At 36.9% G+C, this 19,913-nt stretch overlaps 1 protein-coding gene across 1 annotated transcript in view; it reads left to right on the top strand.

The window, feature by feature from the left end:
- The window catches only part of dlg2 (discs, large homolog 2 (Drosophila)), a 140,079-nt gene that overhangs the window by 85,858 nt on the left and 34,308 nt on the right, over positions 1 to 19,913 (top strand). The window contains exons 5-11 of the mRNA XM_055148468.1: positions 5,199 to 5,252; positions 9,088 to 9,138; positions 12,059 to 12,183; positions 17,493 to 17,662; positions 18,183 to 18,319; positions 19,381 to 19,525; positions 19,622 to 19,763. Of these exons, the coding sequence (XP_055004443.1) occupies positions 5,199 to 5,252; positions 9,088 to 9,138; positions 12,059 to 12,183; positions 17,493 to 17,662; positions 18,183 to 18,319; positions 19,381 to 19,525; positions 19,622 to 19,763 (824 nt within the window). The remainder of the gene's footprint in view (positions 1 to 5,198; positions 5,253 to 9,087; positions 9,139 to 12,058; positions 12,184 to 17,492; positions 17,663 to 18,182; positions 18,320 to 19,380; positions 19,526 to 19,621; positions 19,764 to 19,913) is intronic.

Below are 19,913 nucleotides of genomic sequence, written 5' to 3'. Positions count from 1 at the left end.
TACATGAGAACAAGCCAAGCCAACTGAATATAGTTTCTTTAAAGAAAACATTATCTTTAAACCATCAAAAACATACCTGGAGTTGTATTTTGTTTCATTCATGCTTGTTTCATGAGTCCATAAATTCAAAGTTGTCTTCTTGGGCACTCACAAATGCTGTTTTTGCATATTGGCCGTTTTGTTGTGTCATGGCTAAAACTTCCCTTATGCAGTGTTTAAGTCCATAAACCTTCACCAGACTCATTCAATTGCCCATTGCGGTCACAACAAACAAACAACAACAAACAGTTAACTTTTCTTTTTAAATGTTAATTCCTGTTCCTTCTGCTGTTTTTATTTAGAAAATGTGAAATACTTAACTCAAAAGTATGTTTGAAAGAGAATTAAAGGTCCTATATTATGCAAAATAGATTCTTGTGAATTTTTTGCTATGTTAGAATGCGGTTATCTTTTCAAAAACATACCCAAAGTTGCATTTCGTTTTATTTACACATGTTTGAGTAACCCTTAATAGTCTGTGTACATCCCCAAAGCTCAAAATGCCTTGTTCCACCTTGTGATGTCATGTAGTGGTAGTTAAGAGCTACCTTTAATTTTTTTTCATTAGAAATTAGCAATTCCATTTTTGGGGGGCTGGGCCCTTTGAAGCCACAAGAATACATAATATGTGTTCTTTAAAGTAATGGGGGGGGAGTTGTGATTATTTAGTGCAACTTTACAGGCTGCTGAAACATTGATTTGCGCTCTTGGATGGCACTGTGACATTTTGATTGAATAATTTTACTGATTGACATCCTGCATTATTCATTGACTTGGGTGATTAGGTGCTTTTTGGTAATTAACCTTTTGGCTTGCATGGATAATTCTTCCCAAACAGTGGCGTTCCTTCATGGGAATCATTTTGTTTCAAGACAAAGCACTGATGAAGCGGACTTTGTTCCTTTGTTCTTTCAGGCCTTTTATGTCTGGAACAAATTAATCAAATACTTTTTATTCAATTGAACAGTACGGTAGTATGCAAATGTTAAATTACTGCTATTACATCATTCAAATGTAGTCCAAAAATTAGATCATTCTGAAACCCTTGTCAGTATCACTCTCCTGTACCCTTGATAATGTCATATAGCCAAGTCTATGTGTACTGTGTATATTTTATCACACATTTAAAAGGACAAAGCAAAGCAACATCATAGTAATCATGCACAAGTCTGGAAACTCAAAATGGATTCATTTAGATTTTCAGGAGCCTTTTGATCTAGTGATTCAAGTGTTCACAATTCAGTTTAGGTGTTTGATTTTCAACAAAAAAGAGGCTACGTTTATATGATGAAGGTCTAAACAGAAGACACAAAAGTGGTGTTGTGTCTTCACTTTTTATTCCACTTTTAGACGTGTTTTCGGGAGGAAATCTGCGTGCATACAGTGATGCAAAAGTGTGTGGAATTCGACTGGGTATGCATGCCATCTTTCTGTGTACTGTATGTATGTGACATAAATGCATACGCAACGTGAGCAGATCTGACCAGAGTTTTGCGTCTTGGGCAGTGTAGACGGAAACGCTACAGCGGAGTGTATTCAACTTTTCCACTCTGGAGGGTGGTTTCAGATTTTTTTCTTTTTTAAGCCTCAAAAACACCGTCACTGTCTAAACGAATTAGGCACTTCTGATCAAATATTTTCTCTTTTTAACGTGCAAGCATTCTCGTGTAAACAGACCCTTAATAGACTAGGGGTGGACAATTATTATGAGAAACAAAATATTGTGGAGAGCTAGGCTAAAATACTTAACTCAATTCTGCATAATATTAATTGTATTTCTTTATAAAAAGCAGAAAATAGCATTGTTTTGACAAGCTGGTAAGTCTGGTAAGAGTTTATGAAAAAGTGAGATTGCCTTACAAAAAATGTCATTAAAAAATACCTCTAAAATTAAAGTAATGCAGCTTTAGTCCATGCATGAGGTAAAATTATAAAATATGTTTATTTTGTAATTCCAGATTATCTTAAACAGGGCATTCAGAGTTAACCAAAGGGCTGTGGGTGGCCTGGGAGCTGCACAATGCCCAGGTCTGGACTAGAGTGTGACTAACTGAAAAACTGTTGGCTAATGTTAAAGACTTTTTTAACAGCACAACAGTCATCTCACCTGTTCCTACTAAATAATTTATTTCTGGTCAGATTGTGTTTAAATAAAGCTCAGATTAAAGTCTAATTTGAGTAACAGAGCTTCAGACAGAGCAGTGCCTTCATTTAGCATCACACCCCCAGGGAATGTTGATGACGTGCACCTGCAAAGTATCACTTGGTTGTGCAAAACAACTTCTTCCCATTGCCCAGTATGACAGCGACAGAGAATAAACTCGTATGTGCCAGTGGAGCCCGTCGGCAGTCGCCCCATGTCGCACTGTCTCTCCTGTTACTGTGCTGTAATCAAAAGGGAACTGCCTGAGTCTCACGGTGATGACACGCGCTGTCACTGGACTGACGACCAAGCACCTCTCGGCCTCTCTGCAGCACCGACTCTGTCACTGTTACACGTGAAGCTCAACTCAACCTGCACACGAGATCATTTTAGATACACAGGAAACATCATGAAATTGCAAGATGTTTTAAAACCAAATGGAGTTCACGTGTAAACTAGCGATTCATTCACCAACTCTGCATCAGTCTTTGGAATAAACTCAGACTAATCCTGGAAACAGACATGGACTAGACCAAGACTAAACCAGGACAGAATCAGTACAAAACCAGTGCAAAACCAGGAGTAAATCAGGAATAAACCAAGACTAAACCAGGACTAAACCAAGATTAAACCAGGAGTAAACCAGGACAAAACCAGAAAAAAAACAGGAATAAACCAGGGATAAACTAGGTCTAAACCAAGATTAAACCAAGATTAAACCAGGACTAAACCAGGGCTAAACCAGGACTAAATCAGGGCTAAACCTGGAGTAAACCATGTCTAAACCAGAACTAAACCAAAATGAGAACAAGACAAAACCAAGTCTACATCAGGACCAAACTGATCTCAAGCCAGGACTGAACAAGGACAAGTGTGAAAGCATTACCTTGACTGCTATTAAATCATATTTGCTGACAAAAATGTCTTTTAGTTTTGTGATATTTGCGAGAATCCGTACAAATCTCTATTACCTCACCAAATGCTATTTCTGTTTTTACGTCAGTGTACTTCTAAATCTCCCTGCAGGCCCTGGTAAAGTATCACTAATAATTCATCATCAAATATCATATTGTGCAGCCCTGGCACGGTTCATCTTCTGAAGTGGAAAATGTATTTGATTGGATTAGGATTAGGTAACAGTGTTCTCCTTCACTGATGTAATCCTCACTAAGAGTTTGATCTTGACTGTTAAAACTACACGATTCTGTCTTTTTGTCCTTGTTTGTTATTCATGTTCTCAGTATAACTTCAAAGAGCAAATATCAAAAGATTACACAAACGCGTCCTTGTGTATTGCTTTTGATGTGCTTGGACTGTTTAACGGTCTGATTATTTTATCTTAAAGGTCCACTGGATATATTTAACCTGTTTTATATTTCATGTTTTATCTTTGCCGGAAATGTTCCACAGTATGGCATTAAACTTATGCTACAAGACCAAAATCATCAGCTATGGAGAGGCAAACCTGCTCAATGTATGTTTTTCAATTGTTTTTGAGCAATAAAACTGCAATAAAATGGCATTATTGAAAAACTTTAAAGCAGTATTGTGGAACATTTCAAAGAAAGCAGTCACATCTCAGGTGAAACTATGGTGAAATTATGTTGCAAGCTCCCATAGTTTGTGAATTCTGTCCATTGACAAAGGCAATAAAACCTAATCTGAAAAAAAAAAGAGTATCCTATAGGGTAAATTGGGTTAGAGTTTGAGTTTGTATTTCTCAATTTTAAGGTGAACTGTGGTGGCTACGAGCAAAACTGTGAATTGAATTGCATTTGTTGTTTATCAGACTTTGTTCATAACAAGTTTTTCTTGCAAGCCTATCTTAAAGAAATGGAATTCCAGTCGAGGCCGGATATGGAATATTTGTAATATTGTATGTGAATCCCCACTGGTCCAGGACACTGAGGGCACTGCCTCCTACTGCTGTTGTCCATACTGTTTATAAACATAGACGCTTATTGTACATAGATCTACTGTTTGCACTGTCTGTGTTTTATTGTATTTTATTTTGAGTATTTTACTACATATTGTGTCTTAAAGGTGCACTATGTAACTTTTTGGTTGGGGTCCGTCACCTGCCTGTTTATGGAGATGTGGGAAAAGGGGGCAGATAACATAAGATTACTCTTTTTTTGGCTCCTTTTTATTCATTTCTTGTAAGTTTGATGTTGTAACACTGTTGATGTCTTTTTATACTTTATGAATGAAATAAATAAACTAATAAAAATAATAATAATGTCATTGCTCTGCCTGGAATGTTCCAAAGTATGACATTAATCACATCTACCTTACAATTATGAAATTACAGTTGGTTTTATATCTCAGAAATACCTAAAAAACAGACTGACTGTGAGCGGCGTTGCTCTCTCTCCACAGATCTGGCCTGTTACTTGGTCTAGTTTGTCCTCTATGAAGACAGAAAGGTTTAATGTCATACTGTGAAACATTCCAGACAAAAAAATAACATCTCCATGAAGAAAAGCATTTGACAGACCTTGCACTATAAAAATTACACAATGCACCTTTCCAATTACTCAAAGTATATTTTAAGCTTCTAGTTAAATTGTTGTACATCAAGTCTGTTTTTAGATAGTTGTACATCTTGGTTTTTGACTTTGCTTCGCAACACTGAAATGTCCCCATTGTGGAATGAAATAAAGGTCCTCTCATCTTCTCTTAGTGCAATATTTCCCCAAATGAAGCCACCTTATGTCTCAGAAGGGTCTAAAGTGTGTATCCACAAATGTATGCTGCAAATGCATCCCTCTCACTCATTGAAACCCACTTCTCATTCTCCTCTCCAATCTAAAGCTGTACGCCGATAATAGTGGTATTAGAGTGCTGTGCTGTGAGACCCAGTGCTTTATAGTCCCATCACAGCAAATGGAAGACTAATAAATTGTTGATGATACAGAAATCCACGGCTTGTCTCCTGGATCCTTTTATAGAAAGTAGGGCGGGCGATGTGATGTTAAAAACTTAAACCTAACCCTGCTTTGTTTGTGTGTTTCAGGCCAGTCCCGCGCCCATAATCGTCAACACAGACACATTGGAATCTGTACCTTACGTAAGTCCAGTATCTTAATTTTTCTTTATCTATTAGTCTTTTATCTTTAACTTTTCTCGTGGAGGGTCTGATACCTTATTGCCTTCTTTTTACTTTCCCTGGAATGTTCCATGGTATGACTTTAAACATATCCACATGTTTCTATTGCTCAAGAATACAATTCCTTCTGTGAATAGAGACGACTCTCCACAGATCTGACCTGTAGCACTGTGTAGGGTTATTTTCTTGTCTCTACGGAGATGTTGCTTTCTAGAATGTTCCACACTATGGCAATAAAGTTGTTCATTCCACTGGAGACAAGTAGAGTATGCCACTACTAGACCAAGCGGCAGGTCAGATCTGTGGAGAGAAGTTTCCACTCATAGTAAGAATTCATGATTTTGAGCAATAAAAACACCCAGAATTAAATAAATATGACAAAGACGCACATAATGCCCTACTGAGGAACATTTCAGGCAAAACATGAACATACTTAACTTTAATTTCTATTTTTTTCTTTCATTCACTTAAAACATAAAAGGAAATAGCGTCACATTAAGTTAGAAGTGTGAATAAAAAGGAGCAGAAAGAATTAAAAACATCCATGGAAACAACAGAAACAGAAAAGTTCCATAATATTTACACCACATTAAATCCCACCTGAATGAGACCCCCGTTAAAAGAGTTCTAAGCTTAGCACATGCTACGAAACGTGAAATGAAATACTACGTGCAACGTTTCAAAGCACAACTTATCTCTGTTAAACAAATGAGGTCGAGGTGATGAATTATTGATTTTTGTCATGAATAAAAAACTGCAAATTATAAAAATCTTTATCGCAGGCGGCGTTTCTCATCATAACAAACAAATGATGTGAATAAATATGAGTTTTTGTAAAAGAGGGAGGAGGCCATGGGGAGGTTCTGGGTTTCTACTTGTGAGATGTTGCACTGCGGTTGGTTCTGTTTACAAAAAACAGGCTTTGGCTTCTGGATAATGCGGATAAATAAAAACAGCTGAAGAACATCTGCTGAGAAAGGCAGTTTTGTACAAGCAGAGTTGGTAAAACATGAAATAAATCCACTGTTTTGTCTCTATCTGGGAGACAAATTGCAGTGAAATAAATAAGAAGGCTGAAATGTTGCTGCTATCATCAAAAGTAATCATTGTGGGCTAAGAGTTTCTGTTAACAAAAAAATAGACCCCGTAAAATTTTTTAACACATTTTCAGTGATTACAGAATCGATGTCAAATCTACATGATAAGAATTTTAATTTTAAGTCACAATTTAAATATTTTGGTTTATACATGTTTAGTTTTTTATTACAAGAGCTATTTTTTGATCTGTTATAATGTTTCCTCATCAAAAACATCTCTCAGGCTTTGTTTTGTTTCATTTACACATTTATCACACGATCCTTGCATTATTTAGTCTTCTTAGTTCTTCTCTCTAACAGAAAACACTCTGTTCCTCCTTGTGATGTCACGAGATGATACAGGAAGTACTCCACTGTGTTTTTAAATTCTATCCATACACCTTCACTAGAATAATTTGGATAATTTCAGCCTTGGAGCTAAAAGTAAAAGGAGCTGTTAACTTGAAAACTACCACTTCATGACATCACAAGGTGGACCAGAGCATTTTGAGCTTTGAAAATATTTTTGCCTGCCTACATTATTAAACACTCCAACTTATGTAAATGAAACAAAACATAACTTTGGATATGTTTTTGATGAGGTAAAACCATAACTTAAAGCCCACAAAAGTCAGTTTAGTGTAATATAGGACCTTTACAAATACTGTTTTCTAGCCAGAACCTTATTTTTGATGAGATTAACTCAAGGATAACTTTGTGTTATAAATCAGTTTTATTTAAGTTTTAATTTGTTATTTGTAGTAGCTGATTAGTGTTCCAAAACCACCCTAATTTTTACATTTTATTACATTGTGAAGTTAAACCTGTTGTCTTTTGCATCTAGTTTCTGAATAAATTTAGACTATTTTTGTTTAGAAACTTTTAAAGAGTGTATCTATATGTTCTTCTGTTCTTTCGTAGTCATGTGATTTCATGTTTAGGTAATAATAACACTGTCAGTCACAGTGAAGCCCACCTGGGAGTTTGGTGGTCTCGTTGCATATGCTCTGTGCTATTTCTGTATGAATATATAATGGAGGAAGTGCCTGATGATAATTAATCTTCTCAGTCAGAATACAGGAAAGTGTGTCTCTCTGCGTCCTGTGGCACCAGTGTTGATCAACTCTCCTCTCAATGGATTTATTTAGAAAGAATTGCCACTGTGATATTTAGGGCTGCAGTTTATGATTATTTTTGTATATTGACTAGTCAGAGATCATTGTCTTATTAGTTGACTAGTCAAACGATAATTTCTACTATATCTAGTAAACTGAGATTTGTTTAGCAAGGTAAAGGTTGAACTGTGTTGACCGAAGACTTCTAGATAGAGAATATTTACATAATTATTAACAAAGATCTGATTTATTTTTAAAATTTTGAAATAATAATGCTATCTAGTTTAGTTTAGTTTTTATTTGAAGGAACAAAGTACAGAGACATTAACTTCAAAAAACAGAGATGTCCTGCACCAGATTATAGCTAAACAGATACAGTAGTTTTTATTTGCAGTCCCTGATTTATAGAAATAATTGATACTATGCAATTATTGTTAACATTAAGAACAATTCACACAGTCCACTCTCTGATCCATACACACTCACACATCAACAAAGCATTATAAAATCATAGGTTTCATTTTATATTTGGCATGTCTTTGGTATAATCCAAATTAAGAAGGGAAAAAACGACTACAGTTAGTTTAAAAGTCAACTACTCATTATTATTCCAATTAGGGCTGGGCGATATGGATCAAAAAATATATCTCGATATATTTTGCTATATCTCGATATACGATATATATCTCGATATATGTTCAAGAAAAAATAACCCCCTAAAACTGAAAACTGCTAAAATAAATTTCTGTTATCCAAACCAGAACCATAACCATGAGCTCCTTTAATAGAGGAAACTCAGGATGTTCCTTATTTTAATAGATCCATGTTATTATCCAGCAGTAAGGAGCTCTGAGGTTAAATCCCACAATCCACTGCAGATCAAACCCAACGTTTCCAAACACTATTTTACAAGTGACACTGCAGCAGATTATTAATTAAAATATTCTGCATAAATAAACTTTACATTGCTAAACTTTACAAGATATAAAGGATAACGACTATAGAGCCACATCAGCCCGTTTGCGATAATAATGTGTTTAATGCAGTTCTGCGCACGTGTGTTTACATTTTACAGAAACGAAACTTAAGCGCATGGCTCATTTGCATAAACAGCGCACTTCTCACGCAGCTCAGCTCGTTTAGCTTCTTTCGGGCTAAAGGACGCGACTCGGTGGAATATGAGGATGTGCTGCTGATGGTTTTGTTTGTAAAGGGAGGAAAAAGTTTGTGGTGCTTAAAGCTTTTCACTGGCACCAACTTTCGGCGTTCACGGCGACAGTGAGGAGTGAAGGAGACACAAGCGAACAAAATCAGGGAGGCGAGGCCGCGCGGAGGTGACGAGAGAGAAGGTAAACAAGCGAAGCGGCCAAATCAAAATTGCATACAAGCATTATATCGTTATATACGATATGTCAGAATTCATATCGTTTAAAAACTCGATATATTTAAAATATCGATATATCGCCCACCCATAATTCCAATTAATAGCAACTCTATTGTCATTCAAAATAAATTACTTTAGATTTAGCTTCTTGTGAAGTGGCAAAGGATAAAAGTGTGTGTATAATATGTGCTGACTTACTATTTGTTTTGTTTTTTTCTCAGGTCAACGGGACTGAAATCGAATATGAATTTGAGGAAATCACTCTTGAGAGGGTGAGTACTGCTGATCTAACTAATGCGTGTTCATAATGTGTGATAACTGCACGTCCATTGAGAGCCCTAAAATTGAATGCAAAGCCGCGATGGTGGGACCTGTAAGTGCTCCGCTGGCCCACAGAGGGTTACAGAAAGTGTCAGCTCAGCAAGACGCCTGCTATTGTACATCATTACAATGTACAATTACAATGGGGAAGGGTGCAGCTGTTCTGACCCGTCACAGTTTATTTTGTTAGTATTTTTTGTAAGTACTAATATGAGTACATGTTTTAAAAGTGCATTGTGTCTGGAATGTTTCACAGTATATTAAATTTATTTTATTAAACCTTTCTATCTTCATGGAGACGAAACCAGACCAAATTACAGGTTAGATTTGTGGAGAGGCAACCCTGCTCAGAGTAAGAATTAATGATTTTTTAGGTATTTTTGAGCTTTAAAACCACCTGTAATTGAATAAATGGAAGGTAGAGCTGTTTAATGTCATACTGTGGAGCATTCCAGGGAGAGCACTGACACATCTGTAGAAAAAAGCAGGTGACAGACCAACCAAACCAACCAGATCAACCAAAAAGTTACATAGTGCACCTTTAATCATTGCCACTGAACATCCTCTCCAAACCACATTCTTTTACTGCCATAAGATTCACTAACAATTCATTTATTAACCACCTACCCCTCCCTGAGTATATCTACAGTATTTGTAAACTTGTATTCATTCTAGGCAATTTTTTTTTCTAATTTCAGTCTAAAATAAATATCTTGGTGGGATTAGAATGCACCCGTTGCCAAGCTCACAATCATAATTTTGATTGTTAGCACGGCACCCCATTGTTCTAGTTAATAAACTCACCCACCTCTGCATTTTCCACTAGTGTCCTAAAGCTCTGAATTCCTTGCAGCCTGATAAAATATGACCACAGCCATTTTGTGTAGCCTGAAAGCACAGGCCGGCGCAGTGTCTTCACCGTCTCCAGAGAGAGGAGCAATTTTCAATCCGATGTTTGAGGCAGTGAAGAGCCAGAGGGAAGCTCGCTAGACATTGTAATCAGGCGGAGCTGCGGATCACATCAGAAAAAGACTTCATCAGGGCCCAGCTTTCATTTGGAGAAAAGAGAGAGAGAGGATTATATTTGCCTTAAAGGACAGCGGACATTTCTGACCGGAAAAAGTTTTCTCTGAGTAAAAACCAAATTCACAAATACAAGATCAAACTATTCTCTGTTCTGTTATTGCCTCTAATGCTCCACAGTATGGCATTAAACGTGTCTATCTTTGTGGAGACAGATGGGGTACTATTAGAAGTTACAGGTCAGATCTATGGACAGAAGTTCACTCTCACACTAAGAATGTTTTTCAAGGTAAAATTAATAAATAAAAACTAAAAACACATGGAATTCAATCAGTTCAAGCTCTACTGTGGAACATTTCAGGCAAAGCTGTAATTCATCGTACATCGTTCATTCGCAGAATCTAAACTACTAAAAAGTTACATAGTGTGCCTTTAAACAGACAATCGAGATCTCAGTTGCATTAAATCCCAACTAAATGAGGACCCATGAAAATTATAATGGATCTTTTACATGCTTAAAAACAGATGGAGCTGCAGTTCCCATCATCTAACAGCTTCATCAGACCAAAGCTTTCATTTGGAGAGAGGATTATTTGCCTTAAAGACCAGTGGCTTTTTTTGACCTGAAAAAGTTTCCTCTGAGTAAAATCCACAAATATAAGCTTAGACGAGCCTCTATTCCAGGTACTGTGCACTTTGGTAATTGCAAGGGGAAGAATACATTAGAATACATTACCAAATTGCTGATGTCAAAAAATGTCCTAAACATACGGATGTAGTGCAGTATTTGACATTGGACAGTTCTGAGAATGGGACGGTATGACATTTACGCAATATGATGGATAAACCAACAATACTGCAATATGACGATGTACCATGTCTTGTATTTTGTTAGGTTTAACAAAAACAAGATACTTATTAATCAAAAAGTGTTATATTTCTTCTTCTTAATATTTCCTACATTGCTGTTTAGAGCAACAATCAGGGTAAAACAAGTAGCCTACAGTTAATGTGTCTGTAACCTGTGAGAGGCGTAAATTAGAGATTGACTTTTTATGGGTGATGCTGATATGATTGTTTTGAACCCAGAGAAACCAATGTGTCACGTTTAGAGCAGAAGTAGGACCCAAAATGCAAGACTGCATTTCTGAAGTTGTTTAATAAAACAAAGAACAACCCAACACCAAAATCCAAACAGACGTGAAACTGATAATGACAATTGAACCAACAAAGACACTTTAGGGTGGGGCAAACAATCAATACAGCAGGAAGTAAAACTAGAAACACACACACGACTAGAGAAATATATATAAAACCTGGTCAAGAATAATAAAATAATTCAATGAAAATTAACACCATGACACAATGGCTGATAAGCTCTGCAAATATTTTTGAGGCGATAAGGAGGGCAGATTATGAGTATATTCTCCAAAGTATATGATTTCAAATTACTATAAACTCACCCACAGCCCCTTTTTATGACCATTCTACAAGAAAGCTGTGTAGTCATGTTTGGTGTAGTTATCTCTTTGGATTTAAGTGTTCAAATAAACTTTATGTGTATTCTTTTGGGACCAAGGGAACCAAAACAAAATATCGGCCTGTGCTGGAGATTTAAAGCCAAGAGCAAAAAATTGCAAATTATATAATCCCTCATCAAAAACATACCTGGAGTTGTGTTTTGTTTCATTCACACGTTTGAGTAAGACTTTATTATTAGTCTGGCTTGTGCGAATGAAAGAAAAAACACAACTCCAGGCATGTTTTTGATGAGGAAACAACATTATAACATGGATGAGGAAATGGTGTAGTATGAGCCCTTTAAAATACTCTGTCTTCTGTCTGTAGGGGAATTCGGGGCTTGGCTTCAGTATCGCTGGGGGAACAGATAATCCTCACATCGGAGACGACCCCGGAATCTTCATCACAAAGATCATTCCTGGAGGAGCAGCAGCTGAGGACGGGCGGCTCAGGTTGGTCCCACTGTGGTTGTAAGAACTGCAGTTGAATATTGGAAATGATTAACTGAATATTTTACTGTTCATTCAAACCTACTTAGATGTACACAAAAAATATATAAATGGTAATAATAAATAAATTCTAAATAAGTAGCAATGATTTGGCTATCTGACTTTAGCTGACTTTTGACGATATACAGAGTGGCTTTCAACAATGCATTTAAACAGTGCAGGTAGGGTGACCAGATTTTTCAAAATCAAAATTGGGACACCCCCGGTTTGGAGCATTTGGTAATAATAAAATTGTGAAACAAGTGCATAATTTAGGAAAATCGTTATGTACTTGGCCAATTCCTGACTAACAGATGAGTCAGTATTGTCACATTTTCTTTGTGTTTTGGTCATTTTAAAGCATTTTTTCTGTATTTTACCCAAACAAGTGACAATTTATGCCTAGACTGATGGCAGGAATCAGATTGGTCAAAAACTGGGAGACCTGGGACATTGTATAAAACTGGGATAAATCAATGGTTTTGGATAAATCTGTTGGGCTCAAAACTGGGACTGTCCCAGGTAAATAGGGACATCTGGTCACCCTAAGTTTAGGTGTTGAATTTTTCTTAAAAAATGTGAATGTGACTAACTTGTTTAACAGCACAAATCAGCTCACCTTGTAGTTGTCAGTTCTTTACAGTCAGACTTGAGTGACAGTTTCAGACAGAGCAGTGCCTCCAGTGAGCCCAACATAACTTTCCACCGTGAAGTGGCAGAGCTACTCAGGTCTGCATTTTTATACAGGGCATTAATGAACTTTTTGGCAAAATATTCACCAGATACCATGGAGACACAATGCACGCCTTAGCAAACGGAAATAAATGCATTTTAAGATGGTGTGAAAATTCAAGAAAAAACACATTTTAGGAGGTCTGTGTTCAATGCAAACATTCATGGTCCTTTTTAGATGTTCAACAAAAAATGTGAGAGTGACTAATTGAAAAGTTGTTGGCTAATGCTGGCTTGTGACTGTAATATTATTTAAGGGGGCTTGTTTAATAGCACAAACGGTTCACTTGTGGTAGTTCCAGCCAAGTCAGTTCTTTCTGGTCAGATTGTGTTAAAATAAAGATCAGATTAAGTCTAACAAAGCCTCAGACAGAGCAGTGCGTACAGTTGACATCACACCCCCAGGGAATATTGAGCCATCAGCTGTAAAATATCAATAAACTAGTGAAACTTCATCATGAAACTTCATCAGCAGACATGAATACAGTATTGACAAGTATGGAATCCCAAGTTGAGTTGACCTTATAAACTTTATTTTCAATTAATTAAATGCATAAAACCGTTAACATAATTTCCTCTGGATAGTTTAAATTCTTATTCTACTTTCTCAAGGATTTCTCTTTAATTATAATCCATCTTGAATGATTTAACCCAGATGCCCTCTACAGTGCAGGACCTCATTGTGAGCTGATGCCCTGATAGCAGCAGCACCCAACCTAACATGAGCCTCAGCCTGTAACCGTCTTTATTAAACGCACAGATGTGTGGATACAGCTTCACATCCTCCTGCAGTTTATCAAGGAACAAGGACACAATGTGAGCTCGTTTATCACAGAGCGGTGAAGGGCTTTCTCAAGGGAAGCACGTGTCAGGTTTAGGATTACATGTGGGAATGCAGGGGGGCAGATTATAGATAAAAATGATAATATTGTGAAAGCTGTTTTAAAGATGTGCAAAATGTGAATATATAGTATGTTGTTAATAAGAAGAAATACTGCAAAAACACCTGATAAAAAACTAAAAGTCATCCAAATAAGAGTTTACATTTCTGTCTGCTTTATTTTTCAGTAATTTCACATTTGTCTGATACTTAAACCACAACTTGAAATCATGTTTTAACACAGATTGGTTGTACTGACATAATATTATCTGAATATCTATATAAGAATAATATCAGGGTATTGATTTGGGTCATTATTTACTCTTTTTATGGGAATTTGGTCAAGCAAAACAAGTATTGCCTTTATTGACTATTAAACATTATTGATACTCTGCAATGACATCACACAGGGGGTGTTACCCGTGCATTTCCATGGTGGAATGTTCAGCAGTAACCACGGTGGCACATATTAGCAAACGCAGCCATATAACTTAATCATTACTCTTTAGCAGTGCCTGTCAACACTGAACCAATAATGCAGAGAAAGGCTCTATTTTTCCTCAAGCCTGTAAAACTCATAAATGGAAAACACAAGTGAAAATGACCATGCATCTGTACATCATGAATAATGAATATAGTTTCTTATGTAATGTTTAGAGTGCAGAGTTTATTTCCAGGTTTTAGAATGTGATGAAGAGGTATATGAATTTTACACACCACTTCACAGGCACTGTACCTGATTTTTACAAGAAAGGCTAGCTGCAGTAGAGTATCCAGTGACAAAGAGCTATTGTTAATATTGTTAAGTTGGTTAAGGTCAGGATTTGGGTTTCGGGTTGATAATTGAGTATTATCCAAATTATTCACTGCAGTGAGTTCATAAACACATTTCATAACTTTCTGAGGCCATCAATGTAAAGCTATAAAATTAATATTTTTATATATATAGACTTAATATATCCAGAGAAACTTAATATATATATATGTATATATATAGAGTTCATAATGCACAAATAATTTATTGAGAATGACTAAGAATGAGTCTAATAACGAGCTTAGTAACTATTTAATTAAGCAGTTAGGGTATTAAGTAAGTTGTTTCTAAGCTTAAATCATTCTTCATGGCAATTTTGTGTATTATTAAAGGTCCTATATAACACAAAAGTGACTCTTGTGAGCTTTAAGCCATGTTTGATTATTGTTACCTCCTCAAAAATATACCTAGAGTTGTGTTTTGTTTTATTTTTGTGCCACCTTCTGATGTCATGAAGCGGTAGTTTTCAAGTTAACAGCAACTTTTTATCTTTTACTCAGTGGAGAATGGCAATTCCTGAGCTGAACTCATCTAAAATTATAAAATATACACGGTTTGTGTTTTAACGATCTGTGACTGAAACAAAACACAACTCTGGGTACGTTTCTGATGTGGGAACAACATTCTAACAGATCCGAAAATAGTGTAACATGGGCCCTTTTAAGTCTAATTAAGGCTAATCAAGGTGTAGTTATTACAAAGTGTCACCAAATGTTAGACGGGCCATTTGTAATTGACAGGAAAGTGGTTTATGAATTCAAATCAGAAGCCAAATGCCCCACTGCTTTGTTAAGTAAAAGGATTTCTGATATGATTTTTTTTCATATCATCATTAGCACGCTAACCCTTTTATGCCTTGGTGATGGATAATGCTAGTTTTGGTAGCCAGCCAGCCCTTGTTTTCCTGTTGGGAGCATTACTGTCAATCTGGCAAAGACTGCAGAGAAGTGAACCAAGCCTGAATCACACTTAAGTTAATTGATGGCCGCTCAGTCCACGGTGGGCAATGGGGCTAATGCATTATTTATGGAGGGGTCTAATCTGAGCTGGGACCAGGGCAGGTGTGATGGGGATTATGAAGCCAGACACACTTCCTGTCTCAGCATCGGGACAGTAAAGGCTCTAAGAATACTTAATGTACCCACTCCACTCAAGTAACTGCTGCCAGGGCTTTAAGTGCTCTCAAAGCTGCAGGTCGTCTGTAGAATAATACAAAATGTCTAGTGTCTTTTTTGTGTTTTCACATGTCAAATAAAACATGACAAAGGTCCTGTATTATGCAAAATTGACTCTTGGGAGTTTTAAAGCATGTTATAATGTTGTTACCTCCTCGAAAACATACAGAGTTGTGCTTTGTTTCATTCACACATGTTTGAATAGTCCTTTATTATTAGTCTGTTTACATCTCCAAAGCTCAAAGTGGTAGTGGAAGTGGTAGTTTCTAAATTAAGGGCGACCTTTTAGCTTTTGTCTTAGTAGAGATTGGAAATTCCAGAGCTGAAATTATCCAAATGATTCTAGTTGAAAGTGTTTGGAGTTTAAAAACACAGTGGAGTACAACATGGCATCACAAGGTGGAAAACTAGGAGCAAAACTCAGCCTAAGTATTGCAGATTTTGAGCATTAAACATGTGAGAATGAAACACAACTCCAGGTATGTTTTTGATGAGGAAACAACATTATAACATAGATAAGAAAACAGTGAAATATGGCTGCTTTAAATATTATCGGGCTATAAAGTGTTATGACGTTATGTGAAATGCTGCAATAGTCCTGATTATTCTGATTAATTGTCACAGTTCTATAGTTCTGTTTTGTTGCCAGGGTAATAAACAACAATAATACATATGGTAAAAGTCTTCTTCGTGCTACTATTTGTCATACACAGATTTTGCGCTCTGCTTCCCTCTAAATCCAGTGCAGCTTGTATGAGTGCGAGGGTCTCAGCTGGTCCCTGTGTGCCCCCCGGAGACCACCGTCCTTCAGATCCAGGCCGGGGATGTTTTGGTCTTCTGCTCGGGGGGGTTCAAACTGAGCCGATTTTATTTTTTTCCCCTTGTACCCACATGCATTCCCCCATCTACAGCCGTACACACAGTCTGCCTTTCTTTCTTTCGCGCAGATGTTAAGATGTTATTTTGAGAGCACGCTAAATGCTGATCTCGTGATTCACAGGTCACCACTGTGTGTAAACATGGTCCACTGCTGATGACTGCGCAGTGACATATGCAGATGTCCACAGGGAGAGTAAAAATAACATTCAAAGCTACAGTATGTAACATAATGCTACTACTCTTTGAACATTATTAAACATTCACGCAATGTTGTGAGTGTTCATGTTTGCGGCCTGTAAAGTGCAATCCATGGGTTCAAAGTGATGAAAATTAGGATGGTTGTCATAGAAATGAACCATATAAAACAAAAAAATCCAATCTTTTGAATATGAATGTGAGAAAAAAAAAAAAAAAGCTGTTACTCAAGTTAGACTTTAACTACAACAGGTGAGATGATTTATGCTGTTAAACAAGTCCCTCTTAAACACCATTACAGTCTTAAAATAGCCTTGCATAATAAAATAATTAGCCAACTAATTAAAAATATGCATGACTAACACTTTATCAAGAAATAAACTGGCCTAATGACGTGAAAGCTTATAGCCCCAGTCAAAAGCACATATTTTCAATTGTAATAATTGTATTTTCAGTCCAAATAAAAGTTGAGTGCCTCTAACATCATGTGACGTAAAAAAACAGTTGCAGATTTAGAGAAAGTGAAACAGTGTGAGATCAGCGCTGCACTTAATGATGAGTAATTATCCTCATCAGCTCATCTCCTCTTCCTCTTCAGGGTAAATGACTGCATCCTGCGGGTAAATGACGCTGACGTGTCTGAAGTGTCCCACAGTAAAGCCGTGGAGGCTCTGAAGGTGGCAGGCTCCATCGTGAGGCTCTATGTGAGGAGACGCAGGCCGATGCTCGAGACCATCCTCGAAATTAAACTCGTCAAAGGACCAAAAGGTATCATACCAGCTACTCTATTCAGTACATACTTAGGAATAGATTTTAAACTATGTTAAATAGGGGTGGGACGTCACAATTTCCACGAGACAAGATACGAGACTGTGCCCATGAGAACAAGACAATACAAAATTTTAATGTTAGTCCTAATATGCAAATCTTGTGCTTCAGTTTTCAATTTTGGCCTGAGAATTTTTTATATATTTAATTTAATATTTCAAATTTTGCCATTCTAGTAGTGCTTTTTGGAACTATAAGATTTAAGTCACCAAAATTTAACCCTTTTTGCCTAATCCAAATATAAACACATGGGGAAAAAAAATCTCACAAGCATTTTTACTCTCACTGGTCTTATGGTGATTTTGTGTCGTGGGATCTTGTGCCACGCGATCTTGTCCCATCCCTAATATTAAAGACAATACCACAGCGTTTGGGAATAAATACAGCTTGTTCCTGTTTAAACTTTCCAAAGCTGATAGATGCCATTTTATATCTGACAAACCTTGCGTTTTCCACACAGGGCTCGGCTTCAGTATTGCAGGTGGAGTGGGGAACCAGCACATTCCTGGAGATAACAGTATTTATGTGACAAAGATCATTGATGGAGGAGCAGCACAGAAAGACGGACGACTACAAGTTGGAGACCGGTTATTAATGGTCAGTAACATTACGTTTATAATATACTTCAAAGTGTAACTAAAATGTATGGTACCACACAAACCCTGCATATTTATATTCTGAGTTTTAGTTCTTCTCTCAAATAAAAAATACGCTGTTCCATTGTGTTTTAAAATCCATACACCTTCACTAGAATCATTTGGATAATTTCAGCTCTGATACTGCTCTACTGAGCTAAAGGTAAAAGGAGCTGTTTACTTGAAAACTCTCATTACGTGATATCATAAAGTGGAACAGAGCACTTTGAGCTTTCGAGATGTAGACACACAGAAGACTTTTAATTATAGAGTTACTCAGACATTTAAAGAAACAAAACTAAACTTCAAGTATGTTTTTGAAGAGGTAACAGCATTATAACACGGTTTAAAGAATTTTGTGTTAAATAGGACCTTTAATAAACTATTTGTTTATTATAACTCATGTATTTGTTAAATATAGTAAAACTGTAGTTATTATAAAATGTTTCAAAATGTATTTAAAACAGTGATAAAATAGAAATAAGTAGTTGTTTATGTATCAACTGATTTTTCCACATTACACATACCGACTGTAAATCCAGAAAAATAAAATAGTTTTTGTCTTTTTAAAACATTCAAATATATTCCAAGTGCACTTTCTATCAGCTGTTGGTGCAGACTGTGCATATACGGCTGTCAGCTCCTCCAGGGCACCTCAGGATAAAAACAAGCTGTTACTGTTTGTGAGAGCAATGCTGAGTCCAGGGACCAGCCTCTGTGCATCAACCGAGCAATGAGTTTGTAGCTGACAGTTCTCCTCCCATGTTTTCAATCAGAACAATGAACTGATGGAATTATATTACTGGAACTCTTTTACAGTTGAAGTAGTGGGCTGTTGCTGAAATATTTTCAGTACCTTTTTTGTCCAGAGGATGGCACCCTACTTAAGTCAATGCTTAATTAAATTACCTGGTAGTGTTGTGATCTCAGCTGAACACCATCTGTCCCAGTGCACGCTCAAACAGCAGAGATGCAGCACTGTTTAAGAAAGCACCGAGTAAACCGGAGCTGTCCTCTGTGCAGGTGAACAACTACAGTCTGGAGGAGGTCTCTCATGAAGAGGCCGTCGCCATTTTGAAAAACACGTCGGACGTTGTGTATTTAAAGGTGGGCAAACCCACCAATGTGTACCTATCAGATCCCTATGGGCCTCCTGATATCACACACTGTGAGTACACTGTTTTATTCTTATTTATTCATAAACTATTCAGTATCTTGATCTTGATAAAGTTGTGTAAATCATGTCTTCTTTCTTTCTTCTCAGCATTCTCTCCAGCCATGGAAAACCATATCTCGTCCCCCATCAACACGGGCACTCTGGAGTACAAGTCCGGCCTCCCCCCTATCTCCCCCGGCAGTTACTCCCCACTCCCTAAGCACTTACTCGGGGAAGAGGATATAAACAGGTTGGATGGTTTTTCCTTCTTACGGTAATTACCCTTCTCACCAAACTACTAGAACAACAGGTAGACGTGTCCCCTCCCTCCTGTGTCCCCCTGTAGTCCAAACTCACACTAACATTTAAAAAATACAGACTTGAAATTGTCATTTTTTCT

This window comes from Boleophthalmus pectinirostris, unplaced genomic scaffold (assembly GCF_026225935.1).
Source record: "Boleophthalmus pectinirostris isolate CB_2022bp ecotype Guang Dong unplaced genomic scaffold, ASM2622593v1 HiC_scaffold_12, whole genome shotgun sequence".
NCBI classification, from domain to species: Eukaryota; Metazoa; Chordata; class Actinopteri; order Gobiiformes; family Gobiidae; genus Boleophthalmus; species Boleophthalmus pectinirostris.
The sequence above is the reverse complement of the archived record's forward strand: the minus strand, read 5'-3'. Positions and strand labels throughout refer to the sequence as shown.